The sequence below is a fragment of the Equus quagga genome, chromosome 10, assembly GCF_021613505.1.
Source record: "Equus quagga isolate Etosha38 chromosome 10, UCLA_HA_Equagga_1.0, whole genome shotgun sequence".
Classification (NCBI taxonomy): Eukaryota; Metazoa; Chordata; class Mammalia; order Perissodactyla; family Equidae; genus Equus; species Equus quagga.
Window position 1 is genome coordinate 73,127,411 of NC_060276.1, and position 27,194 is coordinate 73,154,604.

Consider the following 27,194-nt stretch of genomic DNA (forward strand, 5'->3'; position numbering starts at 1 on the left):
CATGCATCCGATTGGAGTCTTGGAAACCCTTGACATCCTCTGAGAGCAGTCTGGAATCCAACATAGCAGCTGCTTGATTGGCATTGCTGTACCAGCTCTTGTTCTCATCCAACACAGTGAATAGGAGAAAGAATTCTTTATCCACCCCTTTCTGTAGGCCCAGTAGGAGAGAACAGAGGGAGGGATGACAATGGTTTCAGCAGTTGGGGACTGTTCAGCTCCAGACTCAACAATCCCTAATTCTAATTCTTCCCCATTTCCTTTTCCAGACACAGAGCCAAGCCCATATCTCCTACCTTGAGCTGCAGTTGTTGCTAGGCAGTTTTTCCTCAAATAATCTCAAATTGTAGGTAGAGAAAGGAAGTTAGAATAAAGCAACAAGACTAGAGGGGAGGAATGTATGAAAGGAAGAAGCACTAGATGAGGATTATGGAGAAGAGTGTGATAGAAGAGATCTTGGGGTCACTTGTGGAGAGGAGTGGGGAAAGGTGGCTAGGAGATCATAGGAGGAGTCCTAGGGGAAGGGAATTAGAAAATGAGAGGAAAAATAATTATAATTCATATACTATGATTTTTATTAATTACTATTATTACTATTATTAATACTGTTAACAATTACTGAGAGCATACTATGTACCAGACACTGTGCTAAGCCCTTTATATGGATTATTTTAATTAATACTCACAGAAACCCAAGATACCTTCTTCTATTGTTAACCCTTTACTACAGATGAGGAAATTGAGTCAAAGAGGGGTTAAGTAACATGGCCAAGGTTGCACAGCTAGAAAAGGTGGGTTAGATATGAAAGAAGACAAGCAAATATTAAAGCAGATTTAGGAATTAGGAGCAAGGGTTAGGGGCCACTGAGGTTAAAAAACTGAGGAGATGATGGAAGAACATAAAATAGAAAGGATTAGAGACTAAGTAAGATGTGTGTTTGTCAGAAAAAGAATAGTATGCAAGATAGCGTGAGGTCACTAATTAATTTCTGATTCAATAGTTTGGTTCTTTTTTTTCCCTTCTATTTCCTTACCTCTAGAACCTAGTTCCATGCTTAACTCCTATTTAGCAACCCAGCCTCATCCTTTCCAGCCAGACTTTCCAGCCAGAAATCCTGACAATACCTGTTTGCCATCTGCACCCAAGGCACCAGCCTTACACACCAGCAGGGGGCCCACCAGACCAGAATTTGTATCTCTTATTGGATCTGCAGCAGAGAAGTACATCCAAGTGAGACAGGCAGGATCCTGAGAAGTAGGGCCAGCATTGGGGGGTACTGTCCAGCGGTATGTTACTTTTTCAAAGGGCTTGGCTACCAAACCAGGGTGGGGTGAGCCTGTAGGGAAAACACGGGACTCATTACTCACATTGGCTGGGGGGAGGATCATCAGCTCCAAAAAGTGGGGTAAAGATTGTAAACTACAAAGGCATTTTGGAACAGCAACAACATGGAATATTGACTATTGAAAAGGACCCTGGGTAGGAGTCAAGAGACTAGACTTTAGTTTCCAGTTCTGTCCCTACTTATTACAATAACTGGGGAAATCTAAAATTCCCCAGGTTTCAGTTTTCCAAACTCATAAGACCTAAGGATGAAAAGAGCCTTTAAAACCTATTTGGAATACCACTCTCCTGAAAACATACATTCATCTCCTCTTATATCCCTACCTCTGCTTAAAAATCTCCAGAGATGGGAGATTCTACCATCATAGCCTGTTTCATCTTTGAATGGTTCTGGTTGCTGAACAATTTTTCCTTTCTTTATGTATTATGTATATGTGGATGTGTGTATGTTATGTATGTATGTTTATATACGAAAAAATATTAAGGCTGTAATTTCTTAAATGGATACAAGTCATGATCAAGCAATGCACAGAGATTTTATTTTAAATTTTCAAAAGTATTAGACATCAAAGAAGTACAAATGAAAATAGCTAGACAACTTTTTCCCTGTCAAATTAGCAAGATTTTACAAATTATAATAATCAGTGCTTGTGAGAAGTGGTCAGATGGCACCTACCCCTCTCACTCACCTATAAAAAGGGTAAGTGTAAATGAGAATAGCCCTTTTGAAAAAACTGTTGACAAAATGTATCAAAAGCCTTAAAAATGTTCATGCCCACAAAAGAGTAAGATACTCAATAAATACTGAAAAGAATGTTTAACCTAGTGCAAATCAAAACAACAGTGAATTTTGCTGTTATTTGCTTACAAGGCTGATATTTTGAGAAATATTAAAATGGCTGCTCTGTGCTGGTGAGGTTGTAAGAAAATGAGTCCTCCCTCTCAGTTACTGTTGATGGAATTCCAAATTGATGGGACTGCAAATTTTTCCAGACAACAATTTAGATACAGGTATCAAAATTTTTAATGTAAGTGCACTCTGACATAGCTATTCCACATCTTGAGAATATATTCTGAAGAAATAATAATAAAAGTGTGCAAAGAAAAATACACACGGATATTTGTAGTATAACATCACAGGTGGTATAATTTAGGATGGTTTCAATTTATCTTTTGTCGTTCATTCATTGTTCCTAACTCTTTAAATTTTCAAACATACAGAAAACTTTAAAGGATAGTACAATAATTACCCTATCACTGCTGTTTCCTGTTAACATTTTTTTATGTTTAACTCATCTAAATTTAGGTGTATGTATATCTATAGACACACACATGCACACACAAAGTTTTTGTTTGCTTGCTTTTGCTAAATCATTTGGAAGTAAAATGCAAGCACCATGACATTTTACTTCTAAATACATCAGTAAGTATCCCCTTTATTACCACAAAGACATTACCACATCTAAGAAAATATCTTAATATTATCTAATATCCAGTCTATATAAAAAATTTTCCAATTATCTCCAAAATGTCTCTTAAGACTGTTTCTCTACAGCCAGGATCAGACAAGGTTTACATGTTGCCCTTGGTGTTATGTGTTTAATTTATTTTTTCCCTGTGGCACTGACTTCTTGAAGAAACTAGAATAGTTGCTTTGTAGAATGTTGTTTTATTCTAGATTTGTCTGGAACTTTGCCCTTGTGTTTTCAATATTTTTGATATTTTTGGTTTAAGATTAGCACGTGTTAATATCATCAGAGAAAACAAGAAAATAATTATACAATAATCTTACTTCTAGGATTTTCTCCTGAGATAGTAATCCAAACCAAATGTATATATTCAATCATTGTAACATGATTTACAATATTCAAAAATAATTTAAAAAATCCTACATGTCTAAAAAATAGAAGACAAAGTAGATAAATTATGGCAAATCCATGTGATAGAGTACTATGTAGTCATTAAAATGTTTACAAGATTATAATGGCATGGGAAAATGGACACAATATAATGGTAAATGAAAATAGTACAATACAAAGTTTCACAAACCATGATCACAAATCTACAAATATATACATTTTTATAAGCACAGAAAAATATTAAAAGTTCTATAAAATGTAATGGCAGTTTATCTATGAATAATATTTATTTATTTTATAATTTTCCATGTTCTTCAAAATTCTATAATACAAATGATATTTTTATAATCAGGATTTATTTAAATATATTTAAAATAAGTTGTGTCTTGGGGCTGGCCCCGTGGCCGAGTGGTTAAGTTCGCGCGCTCCGCTGCAGGCGGCCCAGTGTTTCGTTAGTTCGAATCCTGGGCGCGGACATGGCACTGCTCATCAGACCACGCTGAGGCAGCGTCCCACATGCCACAACTAGAAGAACCCACAACGAAGAATACACAACTATGTACCGGGGGGCTTTGGGGAGAAAAAGGAAAAAATAAAATCTTAAAAAAAAAAAAAAAGTTGTGTCTTACTGAACCTAGCTCTGCCTCACTATAATATCATACATTCATTCAACAACATCCACAAATGGCAATTAATTCTGCCTCTCTCTCCATCCTTCCCTCCCCTATTCATTTGTCCTCTAAAGCTTCCTGCTACTACCTGAAGTCCACATTAGTTGGAAACCCTGCCTGCTCACCATCATTGTACACAGTTCCCTCGTAGTCTTTCTCATAAAAGACCCCATGAGGCTGTATGCTGAATGGCTGGGAGGCACGGTTATAGAAGATCACCTGGATGGTGTCACCCACCTCAGCACGGATTACCGGCCCTGGAAAATGGGAAGGACAATGAGAATAAAAACAAGGGTGCCCAGAAAGGACATCCAAATTGGAAAGGAAGAAATCAAATTATCTCTATTTGCATTGATATGATACTATATGTAGAAAAACCCCATGGCCGAGTGGTTAACTTCATGTGCTCTGCTTTGGAAGCACATAGTTCGCTGGTTAGGATCCTGGGTATGGACCTACGCACCTCTCATCAAGCCACGCTATGGCGGTATCCCACATAGAAGAACTAGAATGACCTACAACAATGTCCTGGGGCTTTGGGGGGAACAAAAAGAGGAAGATTGGCAGTAGATGTTAGCTCAGGGCCAATCTTCCTGAAAAAAAAAAGAAGAAGAAAAAGGGAAGGAAAAAAGAGAAGTGAGAAAGATAGAGAAATCCTTTCCTGGATACACTAAGCAACAGATTTTCAATGTAGATGAAACAGCCTTATATTGGAAGAAAATGCCATCTAGGATTTTCATAGCTAGAGAGGAGAAGTCAATGTCTGGCTTCAAAGCTTCAAAGGACAGACTGACTCCCTTGTTAGAAGATAATGCAGCTAGTGGCTTTAAGCTGAAGCCAATGTTCACTTACTGTTCCAAAAATATTAGAGCCCTTAAGAATTATGCTAAATCCTACTCTGCCTGTGCTCTATAAATTGAACAACAGAGCCTGGATGACAAGACATCTGTTTACAACATGGTTTACTGAATATTTTAAGCCCACTGTTAAGAATCACTGCTCAGAAAAAAAAAGATTCCTTTTAAAATATGACTGCTTATTTATAATGCACCTGGTCACTCAAGAGCTCTAATGGAGATGTGCAATGACATTAATGTTTTCTTGCCTGCTAACACAACATCCTTTCTGTAGCCCATGGATCAAGGAGTAATTTAGACTATCAAGACTTATTATTTAAGAAATATATTTTATAAGGCTATAGCTGCCATAGATAGGGATTCCTCTGACAAATCTGGGCAAAGTAAATTGAAAACCTTCTGGAAAGGATTCGCCATTCTAGATACCATTAATAACATTCATGATTCATGGGAAGAGGTCAAAATATCAACAGTAACAGGAGTTTGGAAGAAGTTGATTCCAATCTTCTTGGATGACTTTGAGGGGTTCAAGACTTCATTGGAGGAAGTAACTGCAGATGTGGTGGAAACAGCAAGAGAACTAGAATTAGAAGTGGAGCATGAAGATGTGACTGAATTGCTGCAATCTCATGATAAAACTTTAATGGAAGAGGAGTTGTTTCTTATGAATGAGCAAAGAAAGTGGTTTCTTGAGATAGAATCTACTCCTGGTAAAGATGCTCTAGAGGTTGTTGAAACGACAATAGAGGATTTAGAATATTACACCAATTTAGTTGTTAATGCAGTGGCAGGGTTTGAGAGGATAGAATCCAATTTTGAAAGAAGTTTTGTGGGTAAAATGCTATCAAACACCATTGCTTGTCACAGAGAAATCATTCAGGAAAGGAAGTGTCAATCAATGAAGTAAACTTCATTGTTGTCTTATTTGTTTAAATTTCTACACCCACACCAGCCTTCACCAACCACCACTCTGATCTGTCAGCAGCCATCAAAATTGAGGCAAGACCATCCACTAGCAAAAAGATTACAACTTGCTGAATGCTCGGATGATGGCTAGCATTTTTTTTTAGCAATAACTTATTTTTTAATTAAGGTTTATAGATTGTGTTTTAGACATAATGGTATTGAACACTTAACAGACTATAATATGGTGTAAACATAACTTTTATATGCACTAGGAAACTAAAAATTTCATGTGACTTTTTTTATTGCAATATTCACTTTATTGTGGTGGTCTGGAACCAAACCCACAATATCTCCTGGTATGCCTGTATCTGATAAGGAATTAATATCTAGAACATATAGAAAACTCCTAAAACTCAACAACAACGAAATAAAGAACTCAATTAAAGATGGGCAAGGGACTGAATAGATATTTTTCCAAAGAAGATATACAAATGGCCAATAGGCACATAGAAAGATGTTCAACATCACTAATCAGTAGGGAAATGCAAATCAAAACTACAATGAGATACCTCCTCATACCCATTAGGATGGTGACTATCAAATGAAAAAGAAACAATCATCAGCAAGGATGTGGAGAAATTGGAACCCTCATCCACTGTTGGTGTGAATGTAAAATGGTACAGCCACTGTGGAAATGAGTATGGCAGTTCTTCAAAAAATTTAAAGTAGAATTACCATATGATCCAGCAATTCCACTTCTGTGTATATACCCAAAATAATTGAAAGCATGTCTCGAAGAGATAGTTGTACAGCCATATTCATAGCAGCTTTATTCCCAATAGCTAAAATGTGGAAGCAACCCAAGTGTCCACTGACGGATGAATAGATAAGCAAAACATAGTATATACATACAATGGAATATTATCCAGCCTTAAAAAGAAAGGAAATTCTGCAATATGCTACAACATGGATGAATTTTGAGGATATTATGCTACGTGAAAAGAGCCCGTCACCCAAAGATAAATATTGTATGATTCCACTTATATGAGGTACTTAGAGTAGTCAAAATTATAGAGACAGAAAGAATGGTAGTTGCCAGGGGCTTAAGGGAGCAGAGAATGGGTATTGTTTAACGGGTATAGAGTTTCAGTTTTACAAGATGAAAAGAGTTATGAAGATGAATGGTGGTGGTGATTGCACATAATTATGAACATATTTAATACCATTGAACTGTATACTTAAAAACCGTTAAGATGGTAAATTTTATGTTTTATGTATTATACCACAATACAAAAAAATGAAGAAAATAAAGAAAGACTGGAGACCTATACTGAACACTAGCTAATGATAGGTCCTTAATATTCACTGCCCACTGTCTTTCCCAAGGTGGGTTTCTTTTTCTTATATCTCCTTATCCAGCTAATGAAAGACTTATTGCCCATGTTCAGATCTCCTAGAAGCAACTGGCACATACCTATGCCCAGAATATGGTCCATTACATTACTTTCGTTTCCCAATTTTTATCCCATCTGATCTATTTTATTTCCTGGCTTCACCAAGTAACTAAACCACACCAAACTTTGATATACTATTTCAATACTGTGCTTTAGATCTTCTGGATACCTTCTCCAAGGCCAGGCTCTAAGCCTTGTTCTGAATTTCTCACCATAGCAAGGATGTCTGCATGTCATGCTAATCTGCTTCTGGTACCATATTGCCAAGAACCTGGACAGTCTTACTGCTTTATATAGCCCTTCAGAAATATACCTAGAGGAGAACTTCTAGAAGTATGATCTGTATAACAGTGCTACCAGAAGACATTCACCAAAAAAAAGTTCAGTAGTAAAGTAAGTATGAGAATTGCTACATATTCTATTCCCATTTGGAGATTCGTGATGAACCAATGAAAATCCAATGCCCTCAGAAGCTCTGCAGCAAAGAACACTATTTGACTATGTTTAACCTAGTGTTTTGCAAATGCCTTCAGACCCATAACCCTTTTTCACAAAACACTCACCTCTTGGGACTCAATTTGGAAGATGCTGGTCTAGAGTGTGCCTCTGAGCTGCACCCAGGCTCCAGTTCCTAAGTCCCTCCCAGTTCCCTAGCTCCAGTCAATGAATTTCACAAGTTAAAATTTCCTCACCCAGGATTCCAAGATGCTTATCTTCCTCCAGTTGCGCCTTTTCCTGGAATGTCTCATCTTGGAAAGCTTCATATCGGACTTTCCAGTAAGTGCCCCCTATTCGGCTGGAGCTCTTCTGGAAAAATTTATCTGAGCCACTGGCATATAAGGAGGCAAATGTCACATGATTTAATTATGTTTCAAATAGACTCCCACCTCACCCTTAATCTCATCAAGTTATGGCTCTTGATGCTTAGGAAGCACCTCAGAGATCATCCAGGTTTAACTTCCACCTAGTGAAGCTATCTCCTCTGGGGACACCACTAATAAGTGATACACAGCTTCTGGTTGAGCCTTTCCAAGGTCAGGGAAATCATTTTCAGAGAAAGCAATTCTTCCTACTGTTGGATAGTTTAAATGATTGGAGTTCTTCTTTATAGTACGCTAAAATCTTCTTTCTTGTAAGTTCCAAACACTGGGACCAGTTCTGCCCTCCAGAGTTAAGTAGCCTTCTATCTATCCTTAATCATCCTCAGGCAGTTGTGATCCTTTCTCCCCTTAATCAAGAATATCCTTCATTCCAAAATAAAAGCTACTAATTTAGCAAGCCTAGTCAGAGATTCTAGAAGCCATGCTGAGATCAAAGTGCCTACTTTCCTATGTTTTTTAGAGATTCATTCCATTATTTCCTGCTAGAAGAACAAACATGATGAGTGTCCCAGGATATTCCCCCAGAAAATCTTCTGTGAAAGACCTAGAATCACTAATAGCCCAGTGAATTGGTATAACTTAAGGCCTAAAAACTGATTAGGGCACTAACCTTCTGCTCTATCTTGCCCACATCTGAGTCATGGATGAGACAGGAAAATTTGGAGGAATTTCTCTGAAAGGATGGGTGTGGAATGGCCACAAGGCAGGTTGTTTCCCCTCTTCCTACATTTCTCAGAGTGCTTTTTATGCTCCTGCTTAAATGCTTCCTTCAGACTATGGAAAAGAAAGGAAGTAGCAAGGAGGTAAACATTGGGCAAAATGAAGAAGAGACAAAGAAATGCCATTTCAACTGATCTGGTCCCACCTAGGACTTCTTTTGTGAATGTGGCCTGGGATTATAGCAGGACCAATATCAAACTCTGCTTAGACCCTTTGCTGAGTATATGACATAACCCTACAAGAAGCTTTATAGCTCCCCAAGAGCAAGCTCTCCAGAAGGCAACAAGAATTTGGCTTACAGTTGTGTAATTTAACTCCAGTCAGACAATGATTGTGACTCCCAAGTGAAGTGAGAGATTTCAGAAAGGTAGCAATAGGTGTTTGGGGCTAGGCCTAGGAGTAGGGAGAGGGAGCCCACTGCCTCTTACCTGCCTGGCTCCCTCAAATTCTTCCCAGTATTCCCATCATGCCCCATTGGGCCGTAGTCCCATCGAATCTCATGGGCCTCAATGAAGTACTTCCGGACTTTGCCTGTGAGTAGGTTCAGGGGAGGGTGTGTGGAGCATGACTTGACCGTGTAGAGTGCTTGCATGCCATCTGGAGGAAGAACATCAAGGCTGATCTCATTCCATGCAACAGATCTTCTGCCCAGAGAACTCACCTTCCTCTTTCTCCTAATGTCTCCCTCTCCCACCCTCTACTAGGCTCTTTAACCTGCCTCCAAATGTGCCACTTCCTCTGGCTCCTCAAGAGCATGACTGGGAGAGAGTGAGCCGAGGTGGGAATTCAAGTACCTCCACCTGCTCAATGCCACTGACTCATTTACCAGGTCCTCATTCTTGCCTCTGCAAAAGGCTTACATTGCAGCGACATCACAGAGCTTGAAGTTAGGATACCTGAATTTAAGTCCAAGCCTTATCACTATCTGTAGGACCTTAGGCAACTCACTTCCTAGATCTGAGGTGTAATCTCTGTTTTGTAAATGAGGAGAATAGAGAAATCTACCACACTGGGCTGGTGGGAGCATCAAGTTAAATAAGAGGAGTAAGTTATTTGTAAAGTTGGAAGCTTCCAAAATAATGGAACATCTTCTATACATGGAGATGAAGCTTCAGATTTGGGACTGTCAGGACAATGTACATCTAAGTAGTGTCTCCAACTGTGGAAGATGTTACATTAAGGCATAGCGGTAATGGATGGTAAATTAGAAATCCAAGGCATGAAGAAGAAGGAGGAAAGGATATTCACTTTTGTTTAATATGGATTATACACCAGGTCCTTTGTCAGATGCTTTACATATGTTATCTCCTTCAATACTCATAACCACCCAATGAAACAGACTTTTAATATCCCCTTTCACAGATGAAGAAAACTGAGGATCATAGAAGTTAAGAAACTTGCACAAGCTAGTCAGTGGTGGTGTTGAGACTTAAACTCCTATCTTTTAACTGCAAATTCTAGTGCTCATTTTCTTCTCTTATATTCACTATCTTGGTCTCATCACTCCTCTAGTCTCGAAGATTCAAAATCACATCATCTCTCTGAAACCTCATTACAACTTTATGAGGTAGTAATCAATATTGCAATCCTCAGATGAGGAAACAGAGGCTCAGAGAAGTGATACAACTTACCAAAGGTAACTAAGCAACTGCTGAAACCAGGGTTTGAATCCAGGCTTTTCTGGCTTTAAGGCCCATGCTTGTTCCACTATCACACTGTATCCCTAACCTCTATCCACATTCATATGCTTACCCAGGCAAATTTGGGACCTAAAAGCAGACCCTGGATGATGGAGCACAGGTAACTGGCCCATGTTGGTTCAAACCTACCACGGCAAACTCATTATCCCACCAGTCTATAGCTTCTCACCTACTCAAATCCACTTTCACAAATTCACATATCACTTTCCTGATGCCCACATAATTTATCATACATCAAATAATTCTAGAAAGGGAGAGCTAAAGAGGATCTTAGAGACTATTTAGGTCAAATCTCCCATTTTATAAATGTGGCAAATGAGGCCTAGAAATGGGGAGGGACTTTTCCAAAGTCATATGGGGAGTTTTTCACAGAGGTGAGACAACAACTCAAATCTTCTAATCACTTATCTAGTGCTCTTCTCATTGCCTCATATGTTCCTCCTTTCCTATGATGCTCCTCAATTCACCATGCCATTACTTCAACCATTCTCCTTCTGTAAACCAAGCCTTCTATCCCTATTGCTGTTGGGTCCCAACCAGAGTATCACTATTTGCCCACAATACTCCATGATCTCCTGCAGAAGCTTCACTTTTCTTCAACTAATTTCTCCTTCACTCTCTGTTTAATCAGCTCCAGGTCTTAGTTCCTTAGAATTCAGAGCAAAAATTGTAGCTTAAAAGTTCAGTTATCCATTTCTATACCATTTTATGGCATAAATGGGGAAAATGGAAGCCAGAAAGATGTGCTCAAGGTCACCCTGCAAATTAATGGCTGAGCCAGGAAAGAACCTTGCTCCCCAGAATTCTAGTCTAGTGTTTCAATCCTTTATATCTTGCTATCTCACCTGAAAGACCTATCTTATGGCTCCAGGCTAGAAGCCCAGGTTCCTGATGACTATTATTGCCACCTCCCTCCTGTACCTCAAGGGTCGGAGATGTTGGATCTCACCTTGCAAGTGACTATTCACTTGACAGCTAATTAACCAGGTGCCAGGTTCCTGGGGCACCATCTCAGCAGTCACAAAGGTGGCTGGAAAGATGTGAGCCACATCAGTGCGGTGGCTTCGGATGGTAAGCACCTGTCCATGGAAGAAAGCTGTGTGGACATCTACTTCATTGCCCATGCCAAACAAGTGCCAGACCACACGCTTCTGTGCACACATGCTCAGCTCTGGTACATTCCCAAAGACAAAGCCGTTGATTGCTGCAAAAGAAAATCCAAAGAAAAGATCAGCATTAGGAAAGAACAGCACAACAGAAGAAGCCTTACCACCTGACAATAATAATAGGTAACATTTAGATAAAATTTTAAAGAGCACACTGTGCTGACTAAATGCATTATCTCATTTAAATCTCACAAATAGCCCTGGGAAATAAGCAGATATAATTGGTCTCATGTGAAAAATAAAAAAAACCAAGGCTCAGAGAGGTAAAGCTACTTCTCTCCCAAGTCTACAAAGCTATTAAGTGGCAGAGCGAAGATTCCAACCTGGCAATCAGAGGAAGCTTTCAAAGGAATGAGGTTTATTTTTGCAAGCTATTCTTTCCTTTCAGGCCAATTTCCTTCTGAAATTTCCACAGGACAATTGTCAAGTTAGCTAACTAATTATCATGGTTATTACAAGCAATTGATATAAAACCCAAGCCAAATCTGAGCTGTCCAAGCCGTCCCTTACATATTCCCTCAGAGTTTTCACCTCCCCTTGGGACTATCTGGCTTTGTCACCAAAGGTAAGTAAATCACTCTCTTAATTAAACAAAAGCACAATCAATTTGTTTCTATTCCTTAAATCAGTTCTCTGCCCAATGTCTTGGGGCTTTTGTGCCTTTAGTTTATTTTAAATTTAATTAAGATGGTCAATTCCCTTATAGGCAACCATTTTTCTCCACAAAGTGGGTAATTCTTCCAGCTTGCATCCCTTTTAGAACAAAGTACCGATCATGTAGTATATGACTTTGGAGTCAATAGCCTGGGCTAGTCCACATTAGGAGGCAAGGCACCTAATGGCAAGTGCACAGCCTATGCAGTCAGACAGATCAGAGTTGGAATTTTAGACACGCTGCTAAAATTTTATCTGTTCTGTAATCCTGGAGGCTCAGCTTCCTCATAAGTAAAACAGGGAAAGGCCACCTACTACTCCTGGTCCTTATGAAGGTTAAAAAGGACCAGTTATGTGAAAGGACCCAACAAATGCTATGCCCAGTGGAGACCCTCCATCAGTGTTCACTGTCACCGTGTGTCTGCCTCCTCCAGCTCACCATGCATTCTATTGCTTTCCTGAAAGGCTTTATCTTCTTTGTCCACTGAAGCAGGGTCTGAGCAGTAAGCAACAATGTTCTCATCAATATGCCAGCTAAGGTTCTCATCTATCACACTGAAGAGCAGGAAGAAATCATTGTCCACATCCTGCCGTCGAGCAGTGGAATTGGCATCCAGGGTTCCTAGAACAAGTAAGAAAGGTGCCCTTGAGAACCTCCTTTCCTTAGCAACAGTAAGTTGCAAAGGGTATTTGTCAGAAAAGAATGGAAGAGAGGGAGCCTTAATAGTCTGTCAGCAACAGAAAGGCAGATAGAGCCTTCTGCTGCTATTTTCTGTTTCAAAACTCCCAGATAAAACCACAATTCAGTTGAGCCTAGGACTTGAAGATGGGGCGCCTAGGACTTGAAGATGGGGCACATAGGATCTTGAATAATTCCCTGCCACCATCCATGCCTATGTCTTCAACCCAGGGCCTTAACCTGACCACACTCCTGCAACACTTAGATCTTCAGACCCAGCTATACATTAAACATACCCTGTTTTGAACCAAGTCCACAATCCTCCCCAAATTCTGATGGCTACGCTTTCAATCCTATCCACACTTAAACTCTTACCACACAACGTACTTTTATGTGACTTGACTCCCATGATTACTAATTCAAGTTTTTAAGTGAAATAAGAAAGTAGAAAAGTTTTTCTTTTAAGAAAAAAAGGGTAATGAAATAATAGTTTAAAGGGAGTTTGGCAGGGTTTATTCCTGCTAATAAACAAGGGTGCTGTATTAATGCTCGTCAGGCTGCTGCTCAATATGCAGGTAGTTCAACCATACCGCTCCTTCACCTAGATATCCCAAATTGCATCTCACAGCTCACACTTAGGGCCAGTACCTCTTTTACAGGTGATAAGAGGTCCAATCAGGCCAGTTGCAATATCTCGTGGAGCATCTACATGAGAATGGTAAATCCAGGTGAGGCATGCTGGGTCAGCATCAGTGGGTGCATGGCCTTCTGGAATGGTCCAGTTGTAGATGTGGCTGCCTCCCGGGGGAACAGAATCATCAGCTTTCAACTGACCAGAGGAGCCGTCTGGGTATAGGGAGCCTAAAAAATGAAATTGCACATGCTTAGTCCCAGGGTGAGTGAGAGAGAATATGGAAGATGTATAAGCCAAGAGAGGGCTGACATATGGGACACCGAGGTCCAGTCTTATAGAAGGTAGAGTTCTAAGGTCAAATATAGTGTTTCTCACAGCCTGAGGAGGGCACAGATTCAGGTAATATCTAATCAAAGAACCCTATACCTCACATCAACAATGGGTGGATAGGTGGCGGCCATTGGGTAAGGAGCTGTGGCTATGGAAAGTGCTGCACCATCCAGTAGTGCCCTAGTGTAAAGCTGGTGGCATGGAGGCAAGGGAGAAGACAGAATTTCCTCCCTTCAAGCACTCACTTTGGAAAACAGAAAGCAGACAATCACAAAATTTCAGTCTAAAGGAAACTTAATACTCAATTGGTCCACTTTCCCGTTTTATGGAAGAGAAAACTGAGGAAAAGTAACTTGTCCAAGGTCATATAGGAAACTAGTAGCTAACTCAGGATGTTCTGACTTCCCTCTCTATTCTCCTCACTCACTGTTGTGTCATTATTATAGACCATTGAGCCTGGGATAGTGGGAGATACAGTGGAGTAAACTGAACTCTCTCTTAACAAAAAAAAAATGGACCTTTTGGAAGACTGTGACACTAGACTAATTGTCCTTTACATTCACAGCACACTCTTCTTTTTCCAAAGCACAAATATGTTATCAAAATGCCATTTGAGTAATTCTTTGTGATAAAAGGCAGATTGAATCTCTACATTCTTAATGAAGAATCTGATGCCCAGAGAGGGGCAGTGATTTACCCAAAGTCACACAGTATATGAATAGCAGAACTGGTAACAGTACCCAGCCATGCTTTTCTGAGGAGAGTCCCTGACACCCCAGATCATAAGGATGAAAAAACTATCCTTGTTCCCAGCGCCTCTCTCTCAGATGGCTATGAATGGAAAGTGATATTTGTTGCAGGCAGGAGAAAGAAACAGTGGGCTGATTTACCTTCTGAGTCCTTCTCATAGAAAACACCATGGGGGTGGATGGTGTAGGGACGAGTGGCAAAATTCTTCAGGTGAATAAGGAGGACATCTCCCACCTCAGCCTGCAACACTGGCCCCAAGAAGCCCAACCAAGCAGGCTGGGTCATTTCATCCATATATGAGCCATCCTTGTATTCCTTGTAGATGGTCTTCTTGTAGCTGCTCCCTATCCGGTTCTTGTCAGGCTTTAGGAAGCTGGAAGCTACTCTGGGAAGGAACGAAAGAGAGAGTTATAATTTTGCCACAATCTTCAAACCTCTGGAGAGTTCCTTTCCAGAGGAGGCCAACCAAAATCATCCATTTTTGTTTAGAGCAAAGCAAGAGGAAATGGGATGTACTAATCAAAACATGAAAGCATTAGATTAGAGTCTAACTGTCAAACAATGGGAAGTATTAAGTTAAAGCGTATGAAATTGCTAATATTTGACCACTTTTAAACTACAAAAAAGACAGTTTCATCCGGTTCAACCAGATATATAGTAATAGGGAGACAACCAACTATGGACTGACTCTTTTTAAGTGATCAACTCCCTGTCCCTGTGGCCTGACTTAGTGCTGTCCTGATATATATGGATGGTATTATAGCTTAGTGGTTAAGAACACAAGCTCTGGAACCAGGATGGTTTAAGTGCCAACATTGCCACTTCCAAATCTGTAGGATTTTGAGTGAGTTACCTAAATTCTCTGTGCATAATTTCCCCATCTGTAAAATAGAGATAATCACCATAGCAAACTCAGACAGTTGTTACTGGTGACCAAAACAATTAAAATATATAAAGAGCTTAGGGCAGTGCCTGGAAAATGGTAAAAGTTTAATAAATGTTAACTATTACTTCAAAGGATTGGGGCTGAGGGATAACAAAGTTCTCCCTCTAGGACATTTTTAACACAAAGATTCCATGACTCCAAAACTAGATGGATAGGAAGATGGGTTTGTCAAAAAAAAAAAAAAAAAAAAAGAAAGCCAGCTGTTTTTCTTCCTCTGACTCTTCTAGAGAGCTCTGGGATGTTACAGTCAACTTTGGAAAACTTTGAGGCTTTGGAGAGACAAAGTGATTCATGACCACAAAAGATTCTTTAATACATCCATTATTTTTTTCAACAGATGTTTGTGGAGCACTTGCAAGGGTCTAAGATCAAGAAAGATTAATCTTGTGGGATCTGTGAGAGGCATAACGGTGAGAAGAGTACCAGATTTGCATCCACTTTGCCCAGCTTCAAATCCTAGCTCTTTCATTTACTAGCTGTGGGACTTGGGCAAGTCACTTGATCTCACTGAGCCTCAGTTTTCTCATCTATAAGAGGAGATTCATACTCACCTCCTAGAGATTTTGTAAGAATTAGGTGAGATGAAGTATGTACATTTCTAGTATGGTGCCTGTCACAGACAGAGTGTTACATAAGTGATTGCTATCACTGCTATTTGTTTGATTCCAAGGCTTACTTTATTTTTTCACATTTTCACATATCCGAAATCAGTATAGGTCCACAGAACTACCGGGCGTAGTTTTACCACACGCATCTTGCAAACACTGTATATGTGTCACTCTTTTTTTAAAAGCTAAACAGTTATTATTAAAACAGCATGTGAATATCATCTTAGAGGCAAGGGAATATAGAATTACCTTTAGGACTCTGAAAATGCTGAGGCACCTCACCATTGGAAAGCAAACTCCATATTGGATACTGGCTCCTGAATCAACTAGCCCTCTTCTCAGGAAATGTGCCACTGCGTGTATGGCCCAGAGGGGTCAGGAACTGGCTGCTACCACACCCTGGGAGAAGGTACTCAAGAGGCTACCTCATGACCTCAAGAGTCTCCCACACAAATTCAACTCTAATTTCATAAGAGATTAAACCTACGTGTCACTGTCGAGAGGCTGATTCGTGATGGCATTCCTTCCCTTGGGAGCATAGTTCCACTGCACATCCTGGATACCTAGGTAGTAGACTCGAGTTGCCCCCTCAGTCAGTTGCGGCCACAAGGGTTGCATGAACAGCAGAGTCCAGAGGAGGTGGCCTGACTCCATGCCCCACATTACTCTGGGAAACAGGCAAATGAATAGCTTCTGGTATGGAAGAAAGAGAACAAAAGGTCTTTGCACATGTCTGCAAAACTAAAGAGGCAAGAACCAGACCCATAGACTGTGAAAGCAGAAACGAATTAGCCCAGAATCTCTACCTTACCTGATTCCTTTCAGTTCAACAAACGTTCGATGATTTCTATACATTGGACTTTGGAGAGCAATGTTAAAAATTACTTGTACTGCTAATTATGTATCACTTCTTTCAGAAGAGAAATCTGGATCCAGTTCCTTCAGCAGTGTCGAAGGAAGAATGTATTCTGGCTCAAGAATCAAGAAACAGGCACCAGAAGCCTGATTGGGTCACTGACTCACTCGATACCTGAATTAAATCACTAACTCTCCCTGCACCTCTGTTTTCATTGTTGCCACTCTTCATCCAACTCTTTGTATTGTGTTTAAAAACAAATGAGAATTCACCAAAAGACATTTACTAGACTGTTCATAGACCCAGAAAGAAAACAGCCAACATGTCCATGAACACTAGAATGAATAAATTGTATTTTATCTATACAATAGATTCTATTTGACAAGCATAATGAAGAAACTACAATTACACATGCAAATATGGATGCCTGTCACAAATGTAACGTTGCAGAAAGAAACCATACACAAAAGAGTACATCCTGTATGATTTCATTTATATAAAGTACAAAATCAGACAAAACTAATATACGCTATTATAAGCCAGGATGGTGTTTACCTTTGAGATAGGGATCAATGACTGAGAAGGGAAGAGGAGGAAGGCTTCTAGGTAGTGTTCTGTTTCTTGACCTACATACTGGTTACACAGATGTGTTCAGTTTGTGAAAATACATTGAGCTATGAACTTAGCATCTGTGTGCTTTTCTGTATGTTTGTTATACTTCAAAAAGAGTGAAAATTGAAACAAAACAAATGAGAATATATGAGGGAAATATGATTAACTTCTCAGCAGTAATGTTTTCTGCTGGATCTCTGCTATGCACAAATCCAATTCATGGGTCCGATCCTGAGTTAGAGTCAGAACTGAACCTCCATTCCTCTCATTCAGCCAGGAGGTTAGATTCTTGGGGCTGGAATGAAGCACTCAGTCATACCACATACAGCTACAGTAAAACCCAGAAACACAAACAATATAACGTAAACACACATATACACGCACTCACATCTACATAGGTGCATGCAGTCTTATCTAAAAGCAGAGATGCACACACTTGCATCCATACACAGAACCACACTTAGAGACTTTCAGAATAACAATAATAATACATCAATATTCATTGTGTGTGCACAGTATGCCAAAAAGTTTTCTGTGCTTTACGTAGATTAAATAATTTAATCCTCACAATGACACTATGAAGCAGATGCAATTATTATCCCCATATTATAGGAGAAACTGCAGAACAGAGGTGTAAAGTAATTTGCCCAAGGACATCTAGGTAACAATCAGTAGAGTTCGGCTATGAGCCCAAAAAGTATGGCTTCAGTGTCTATGTTCTTAACCACCACACTATACAACCTTCTGCAAAACATACTTGCATGCTCACATGTATATACACAGAAAACGTGCCTTAGAACCCTCAACAGGGAGAGAGTGTCCTTGGTTCAATGGAAGTCTGAATGCATCACGGACCTCCTTCAACCTTTCTTCTCATAGAGGTGCCAGCAAGGCCATTGTGCCTTACAGTCACTTACTTAGAGAGAAAACAGACCCAGGTAAGAGTTTTATAATTGGAAAAACCAATGGTAAACTTGGAAATATTCCCAGCCAGGAGAAACTGGTGCCAACCTTCAGCACAAAATGAACAAGTATTCAAAGTGGTGACTGATGCCCAAAAGGGCTAGACAGTAGGATCTGGGAAAAAAATTATACCTAGCACTTTCCACTTTACAGTATGTTTTTCATATCTGCCATCTTATTTAATTCTCAAACTCTTGTGATATAAGGATTGTTTTCCCCAGTTTGCATGCAGGGCACAAGCTTGAGAATCAGATTCACTAAATGAATCCTGGCTCCACTTTTCCTAGCTGTGTAACTTTATAAAATGCTTCACTTGGCTAGCTATAGTGGTTTTATCTTTGAAATGGAATTAATACTATTAACTACATCTCAGAGTAGTTGTGAGTATTAAATGAATTAAGATCTGTAAGTACATAGAATACAAATAAGTGCACAAGTACATAATCAGAAAGTATTAGTGGTTATTATGATTACAAATGATGAGATAGATTTAGAAATGAAACAGAACTTTAACATTTTCTGGATAGCTACAACATGCACACACTCATAAGTTCCTGTATACAATAATACACACTAAGCACGCAGGCATATGTATGTGACTGAGATTAGTCTCCATGGAAGAAACATTATATAATGAAAGGAACCAGAACTTTTGAGTCAGATAAACTTAGGTTTGAGTACTGTTTTCAGTTGTGTTAGAATGAGATAGCATTAGGGACCTAGTAGGCACCTGATAAGTACTAGTTTTCTTTCCTTCTAATCACTGACAATTTTTTTCTTCCCAAAGCTATATTTGTTGTTACTATTGTTGTAATTATTTTTAGTTAGGTTTTATCATAGACTGAAAGAACAAAAGAGAGGGAAAACCCATAAAACTTCTTTAGAATCATTTGGATATTTCATGGTAAAATTGACAGACTTCAGACCCTGGGAAAAATAGGTTCTAGTATTGGATTCATCATTTTTTAGTCATATGACATCCCGCAAGTCCCCTAATTTCCTGACTCTCAGTTTCCTTTTCTCTTAAATGGAGATAATCTCTGCTTTGGGATCCTCATTAGTTTGCTATGAAGATCAAATGAAATGAAGGATGTGAAAGTCTTATGTCGACTTTTCACTTGAGCAGGGCTATTTTCTCTCAGCTGAGCCCACGGGAGGAAGTTTTAGAGAAAGGTCAGACTGATGAGGTAAAATAAAATGGAAAGATAAAAAGGGAAATGAAATAGGTAAAATGAGCAAGAGTCCTGGGAGAAAGTAAAAAAGGAGGGCAGAAGGAAGAGGCACTCAAAAGAGGGGGAAGAGAGAGAGAGAGAGCAAGAGAGAGAGAGAGATTGACTGAGAGAGAGAATTTCTGGGCTACTTGGAATTATACACAGTTTAGTTAATACACATTGAGACTAGCCCAGGGAGAAGGTCAGATAGCATCAAGTCAAGCCTCCCCTACCTTTACCTTACCTTACTGACATCCCAGTGTCACCTGGGCCTGGTCTCCATCATCTCTAACAATCTGCATCACTGTTTTTCCTGGAACTTACAAGTTGTTTCTTTAATGTGACAGTGCTTTCTTCTCACCCTCCATCTCTGTTTCTGAGTTGGATTAGACTGAGCTGGACTGGCTTATCCTAGACAAAGTATCACTCAACTGAACACAGGAATACTGAGCTATCCTTGGGGTGTCTCCAATCTCAGCAGCCTTCCTAATAGAACTCTCCTTCAAGGTTGACCTTTTGGTCCTCTGCTTTCTTAATGTTTTGTGACTCTTTCTTCACCCTGTGACTCAAAATAGGTCCCAGATAGAGATTTTCTCACCTTTGGTGGGTATAGGCCTTTTTTGCTGAGAGGGAAAATAAAGAGGGTGTTGAAAGCCTTAAAGGGTTCCAGATAGTACAAGGACAATTTATATTATTCTTTAACCATTATCATATATCTCAGCATGTCAGAGGTAGGGAAATCAAGGCCCAGTGAGGAAGGAACTCACCTGAAGTCCTGAGAGCTAGTACCAGAACCTAAGGCTCCTGATCCCCCAGCCTGAAAATCATGTCCATCATATCATTGCCATACCAGTCCTGGGACAATATGGTTTATCCACATAACTTGCATTTGTATTAAGGAGGCTGTTTTACTTCTTCACACCCAAGTTGTGGTATCATAGAAACCAAACTTATTTGAAATTAGAAGACCTGGATTCAAATCCTGTATCTTGCCTGTAATAGCTGTGTGACATTTCAAAGTCGCTTTTACCTACTTGAACCTCAGTTTTCTCATCCAAAAATCAGGATGATATTTATCTCACAGAATTGTTTTGAGGTTCAAACAAAATAATCAAAATATGAGCCTCCAGCAAAAGGCTTGGGATACAATAGATACTCAGTAAAAAACTAAATACCTTATAGATTCGTACATTCATAAAGACCTTTAGAAACCATCTTTTTAAATCCTTGATGTAACACATAGAAAACAGAGGCCGCATAGGTGAAGGAATTTGTCAAAGCCAAGCAGCAGTTGCTGGCAAAGCCAGAATTTGAAACCATGTTTTCTAAAATATTTCTGCCATTTAGACAGTAAGTGTGAAAAATAATTTCGACTTTAAGCTGCTGGCTTAGTTCAGCTATCATTTATTGGCTTAATCTCTGCCAATCTGGATCTCAAAATATGAAACCAAGTGGTTGTTTTTAAAAGTGTTTGAGCCTTCCATTTATGTAGTCTTCAGATCAACCACCTCAATAAACCCCTCAACCTGTGAGACAGAAGATGAGCACACTATTTCAACAGGAAATTTAACTACTCTCTACAATGTCAGGATTGTCCCCTGAAACAGTCAAGCCAGTGTGGTCCTGGCCATTTTGGAGAGAAGAACAAAAGGAACATTGTCCACTTTAACTTCTCTGCACACCCAGCCAAGTTTCCTCTAACTTCTCAGCCACTGATTTTATCACCCAGTCACCAAGGACTCACCTAAACCCAACTGAATAAAGGATTTTGCAAAGAAAGGGAGATGTGATAGGGTTTGGAAAGAGAGGAAAGAAAGCTTACCTTCTCTAGAGAAAACCTTTCCATATTCATGTCAGCAACCTAGTGATGCTGAGCTGCAGACCCCAGCATGAGTCTGCTAGTCCTGCTCAGTCAGTATCCTGAGTTACAGGGCTTTTCTTTTAAATTAAGTCAGGGACTCCAATCTGGCTGATGTTACTGGGGTGGGGTGAATGCAGGAGGGGGCAATGCGGGGTGCTCTCTTTTCCAGAAGCTAAACTACTGAAAGGTCTTGTTCCAGACAGTTTTGTACAAAACCTGGGATGTTTCTTTGACCACATCCAGGTGTTTTCCAAATCCTGGTTAGGATCTCAGGAGGAATTACAAGGAAGTGGGATGCTTTTCTCATATCACAGCTTGCTAGTTGGTCTTTGTTGACAGAGGGAGGAGAATGCACTCTCAGTGTGGCCAGTCAAAACTCACAGATGGATTCCAACAGCCCCATTTAAGAAATGGGGCCCTTTGCAAGAGTTACTAGATGTGGGAAGAGCACCCATCCCCACCACATTTTTCTCTTCTTGCTGTAAAGCAGTTATCAGCCCTGCCTGGTATTCTGAGGTAATAGTTGCTTGGTAATAGAGAAAAATTAAACTGATAATAAAACAAATAGCTTTCTACATGTCTGGCCCTATATTATCCACTTTATACGCACTCTTTCAATTAAATCTCATGATTATCTTGTGAAATGAATACTCTAATTCTCCTTATTTTACAACTAAAGTAAACCAGGCCCTGAGAAGAAAGGTAACTTGTTCTAGGTCATACAATTAGGAAGTAAAAGAAAGGGAAATTTTACTAGGTCTGTCTAGACTCTTAGCTACTATGCTACCACACTGTGCAGCTTAGAGGAGAAACACAGAGAGCCCTTTTGAGATGAGGGCAGTGACTTCACAATTATCGAGTGCCTGCTGTCCACCAGTCACTGCTAGATTTTTTTATATTAGTTAACTCTGCCTCTGCCATTTCTAGCAGCTCCTAGGGTAAAACCCCAGGGCTGTATTACCAATGTCTTCCATTGAGGAGACCAGATGTAGCTAAAAGATAGCCTGGATTAACATAACTTAATACCCTAAAAACTAAGAAGACTCAGAATAATTGGAAATATTAAATTAAAAAAAAAGCTAAACTGAAAAAAAAATCAAAATGCGCACTAAATTTCTAGATTAACCGGGGTATGGATTTGTTTAAAGCCAAAGGCCATCTTTGTTCCTGGTAGAAAAAGAGGGTAGTGAAAAATCACAGGCCTGGGCCAATTGACCTAAGTTTCAGCCCCAGCTTGCCCTGGCAGTAATCAGCTGTGTGGCTTTGGTCCAGGCCTTTCTCTTCGCTGAGCCTCAGTCTTTCCATTTGTACAATGAGGGCCTTGAACTAAATATGGATCCTCCCAGCTCTGTAAATTTACATATCTAGGATTCCATGAAAAATGCACGTTCTTGATACTAAGAGTAAAAGAGAAAAAGTTTCAAAGTATAAGGAAAGAATAGATGCAGAGTAATTTGTGGAGAAAAGGTAGAGAACTCTGTATCTCTTTGGAAAGGATTGCATCTATTCACCAGATCCAGGTATAGGAAAGAAATAGTTTAAGATGGCGGTTCTACCGCCTAGTATTCTTACTTTATGATGAGGAGATCTTGGCTAGGAACAGCTGCTGTTCTTCAGGTAGGATCAACACATTTTTCTCTCCTGGATTTAAAGTGTCTGGAGCAGGGTCCAGGGAGGAAGACTCAAAGACTGAGCTAGTTGACAAAGTCTGGGTCATAAACCACTGAAGGTACTTAAGGGTGCCTAGACACTTAGGAGCTGTCCTCACAAACTGCACCCCAGGCCAAGCAAAGTAGAAGTACCAGTAGGGAGAAGCAATGAGCCACCAGCCTCAGCTCCCTCAGAAATGCTCAGTGATCAAGAGAAGCTGGATCAGGTCACAGCAGTCCCTGCAGTTATCTGCCTCTCCCCCCACTTGGCACATATGCAGACCTTGAACCTAGAAGGGGAAGTTGGGGACCAAACCTATTAAGCTAGGGCCCAAGTCCAGGCTCTAAGGCATTTATGACAGGGAGGGGATGGGATAAGGCCTCTGCTCTGACTCATGAAAGACAACAAGAAACAGGTCATATAGATGTACTTGAGTCAACACAGTGAAGGCTGCCAGAGGCCAGTTAGGCCAGGTTTCTGAGCTGGCATTATTCATTCAGCAATTCACTAAGAGGGCTCATAGTGCCTACTCCTTCTGCAAGTCCTGGGAATAGTTCTGGTGCCTTTCCGCAGACGTGACCTAAAAAAAGTTTAAGTTGATACCTATAGACTGGGGATTGGTAAATTATTTCAGTAAAGGGCCAGTTAATACATATTTTATTTGTAAAACATATAGCCTCTGTCTGTCACAACTACTAAAATAGGCCATTGTAGCATGTTCAGCATATCTATGTACCAATAAAACTTAATTTACAAAAACAAGCAGCAGGACAGATTTGACCCAGGAGCTGTAGTTTGAAAACCACTACTACAGACTGTTTTGCAATATAGAGGTTTGCAATATGTCAAAATTATTAAGACTGTGGAAACTAGAATCAGACATCCTGGATTGAAATCCCAACTCTGCCACTTCCTGATTCTGTGACCTTGGAAAAGTCATTGAATACATCTAAAGTTCAGTTTTGCCTCTGTAAAACGGGGACAATAATAGTACCTACTTCATAAGTCTGGTATGAGGACTGAAATAGAATTATACATATGAACTATTTAACACAGTGATCAGCACATAACAAATGCCCAAAAAGGAATTATCATTTTTAAATGCTCAATAAAGAAATAAATCTGAATTCTTCTTTTCTCATTCTTGGAAAAAAAAGTTCTATTAATTCATGGAGAAAAGAAAGAATATTTCAAGAATCCTGGCTTCAAGTTCTAGTTACACTACCAAAGAAAACAGAGTGATCCTGAAAAAGTCATTTTGCTGTTAAGGAACTCAGTTCGCTCACCTGTAAAGTGGAGAAGATGGACTAGATTTGTCATTTTTCAAAATTACTTTTGCTGGCAGAACTATTTCCCCCAACAGAATCTTACAGTAAACACACACTATCTATGGAAGATAAAAGTGGAGCTCTTCTGGTAAGGTTAGGAGAGAGAAAGGAAATGGGCAGGGCTTGGAGGTGCACAGGGACCTGCCCACTTGTACGCATCCCTACCCAGACAACATGGTTAAACTTGGAGCACCAGCAAAGAACTTTGATAGCACTGAAAGCAAATTTGAGAAGCACAAGACCAGAATGTGCTTAACAGTCCTTCAAATCTTAAATTCTGTTTTCACTAACCCATCCTTTCACTTTTTCATTTACTCAGTCAATATTTCCAGGTTACCTGTGTATGGGTAATCACAAGGGCATGGCCCTGGGATGGGTACAAAGATGAAGGGATCACAGAGACCCTCATGTTAGGGGCAACACTATCTAGCGTGAGAAGCATGGAATTTGGAGTCAGAAAGACCAGGGTTTTTATTCTGGCTGGCTCCTTCTGAGCTGTGTAACCTTGGGCAAGTCACTTAATGTTTCTGAACCTCTAGTTCCTCATCTGTAAAATAGAAACAGTAATACTTCCATGATTGGAATATTTTGAGGATTAAATAAGCTGGCATTTGTATGAATCTTTAGCACAGTGTTCAACACCTTAGCGCTTTCTCTGCTGTGTCCCCCACAATGAAATTTAGTGGCAGCCTTAAATGCCTGGTGAAAATAAAAAGCCATGGGCAGTGCCCTGGCATAGCCAGTCTCCATGCTTTATCTCAGGACTCTCTAATGAGCTTGCCCTTAGCAGTTTTTAAAAGGAAGGCCTCTTGGAAAAGTTGGAGGGGTACAAGGAGGAAGGAGTTGTCCCCTAGAGATCACTCCTCTGAAGCCACTGCCCTCCCTTTCTATTCCCCACTAACACTTCTGACCAGCAGGCTCCATCATGCTTTAAAAGGAATGATCTACACTGCTGTGATATATGACTGTCCTGGGCTCCCTTGGGGGCCATTGTCTAGTTCTTGAACTCTGGGTCTTGAATTCTACTTGCTGATTTCTTGAGCCCTCCAAGACAGTGGATCTCACACTTCAGCATGCACCAGAATCCCTTGGAAGATTTGTTAAAATACTGAGTTTCTGCCTCAGTAAATCTTGGGTGAAGCCCGATAATTTGCATGTCTGACAAGTTCCCAGGTGATGCAAAAGCTGCTGGTCTGAGGACCGCACTTTGAGGACCACTGTTCGAGGCTAAGGGACTCGCGCTGAAGCTCACACCTTGTCGGCTAATTTGCATCTGCAGACTGATCCTTGAGATCTTGACACCTCTGGTCTTTAGGTATCCAATCTTCAGCTCCAGGTCAAAAGTATTTTTCCTTCAGCCTCTTGGGACCTCATTCATGTGGAGTCTCCCTGAGTATCCTCCCAACACCTATTTGTCTACTCCCTTTGCCCCAGACCCTTCCTGCCTGCTTGGGTGAACCTCCCATTCCCCTCCATGCTCTGTTAACGTGTCTTGTTTTCCTGCTACCTTCCTTGAACAGCTTTATAAATGGCATCAGCTCCTCCTTCAAACTCTTCTCTACATTCTCATGTGGCTTCCTGATTGTGAACTCTGGGCACAAGCAGTCCTGGTTTGAATCTTGGCTCTGCCTGTCCCTAAAGTGTATGATCTTGGGAAAGTCATTCGAGTTCTCCAAGCCTCAATTCATTATCTGTAAAATCAGGCTGTGAAAATAAAATGGAAGAAAGTCTGTAAAAAAGCTTCATGCAGGATCTGTCACAAAATGACTGATCAGTAAATGCTAGCCTCTTTTTCCTTACTTCCTCTATTTTCCTCACACCCGCCTACCCTCCACCCCACTACTAAGGAGCTGGCAACAAACAAGAAAGATAAACAACGCAGGAATAAAGTTTTTCATTAGTATAAAAGGACATGGTAAGTGAGTGAAGGCAGGTCCATACAAAGTGATATAACAATTAAGAGAACAGAGAGGCCATTTTCAATGGGTTGGAGTCAGGATAAAGTTCATAAATGACTGAATGACATCACTTTTCCTCCCATTCCCATTTCTCGAGCCAGAAACATGAATATCATCCAAGATTTCTACCTTCTGTCTCACTCTCCACATCCTTTCCTTCAGCAAATCCTGTCATATTCATATTCTAAATATCTTTGGAATCCACCCGCTTCTCTTCATCTCCATCACTATAGCCTTGCTCTGAGCCATGCTCATGTCTTAATTGGATTACGGTAATAACCTCCTCATTATGTTTTTTGTCTTCATTCTTGCCCCCCACAATCCATTCTTCAAATAACAGCCAAAGCTATTTTTCCCCAAACGCAAAGGTGATTGCATCTCTCCCTTACTTAAAACCCTCCAGCAGTGTTGCCTTATTGACTGAAACTGGAGTAATACAGAGATACGCAGGGCCCTTGGGGAAGGATGACATTTAAACTGGTGAAATGTTCCGTGTGTGTGTGTGTGTGTGAATGCACATATGGAAATATCTCCAAGATATATCATTAAGTAAAAGGTAAGGCACAGAACAGTATCTTGTATTTGCTTCACACAC

At 40.1% G+C, this 27,194-nt stretch overlaps 1 protein-coding gene across 1 annotated transcript in view; it reads right to left on the reverse strand.

Moving 5' to 3' along the window:
• HEPH (hephaestin) overlaps positions 1–23,330 on the reverse strand; it is a 114,975-nt gene extending 91,645 nt beyond the window's left edge. The window contains exons 1-11 of the mRNA XM_046673887.1: positions 23,236–23,330; positions 16,648–16,827; positions 14,747–14,991; positions 13,541–13,753; positions 12,653–12,835; positions 11,343–11,597; positions 9,122–9,290; positions 7,785–7,921; positions 4,001–4,132; positions 1,126–1,337; positions 1–151 (exon numbers count right to left, since the gene is read on the reverse strand). Coding sequence (XP_046529843.1) covers positions 1–151; positions 1,126–1,337; positions 4,001–4,132; positions 7,785–7,921; positions 9,122–9,290; positions 11,343–11,597; positions 12,653–12,835; positions 13,541–13,753; positions 14,747–14,991; positions 16,648–16,823 — 1,873 coding nt within the window. The 5' untranslated portion in view covers positions 16,824–16,827; positions 23,236–23,330. The remainder of the gene's footprint in view (positions 152–1,125; positions 1,338–4,000; positions 4,133–7,784; positions 7,922–9,121; positions 9,291–11,342; positions 11,598–12,652; positions 12,836–13,540; positions 13,754–14,746; positions 14,992–16,647; positions 16,828–23,235) is intronic.
• Positions 23,331–27,194: the final 3,864 nt, after the last annotated feature.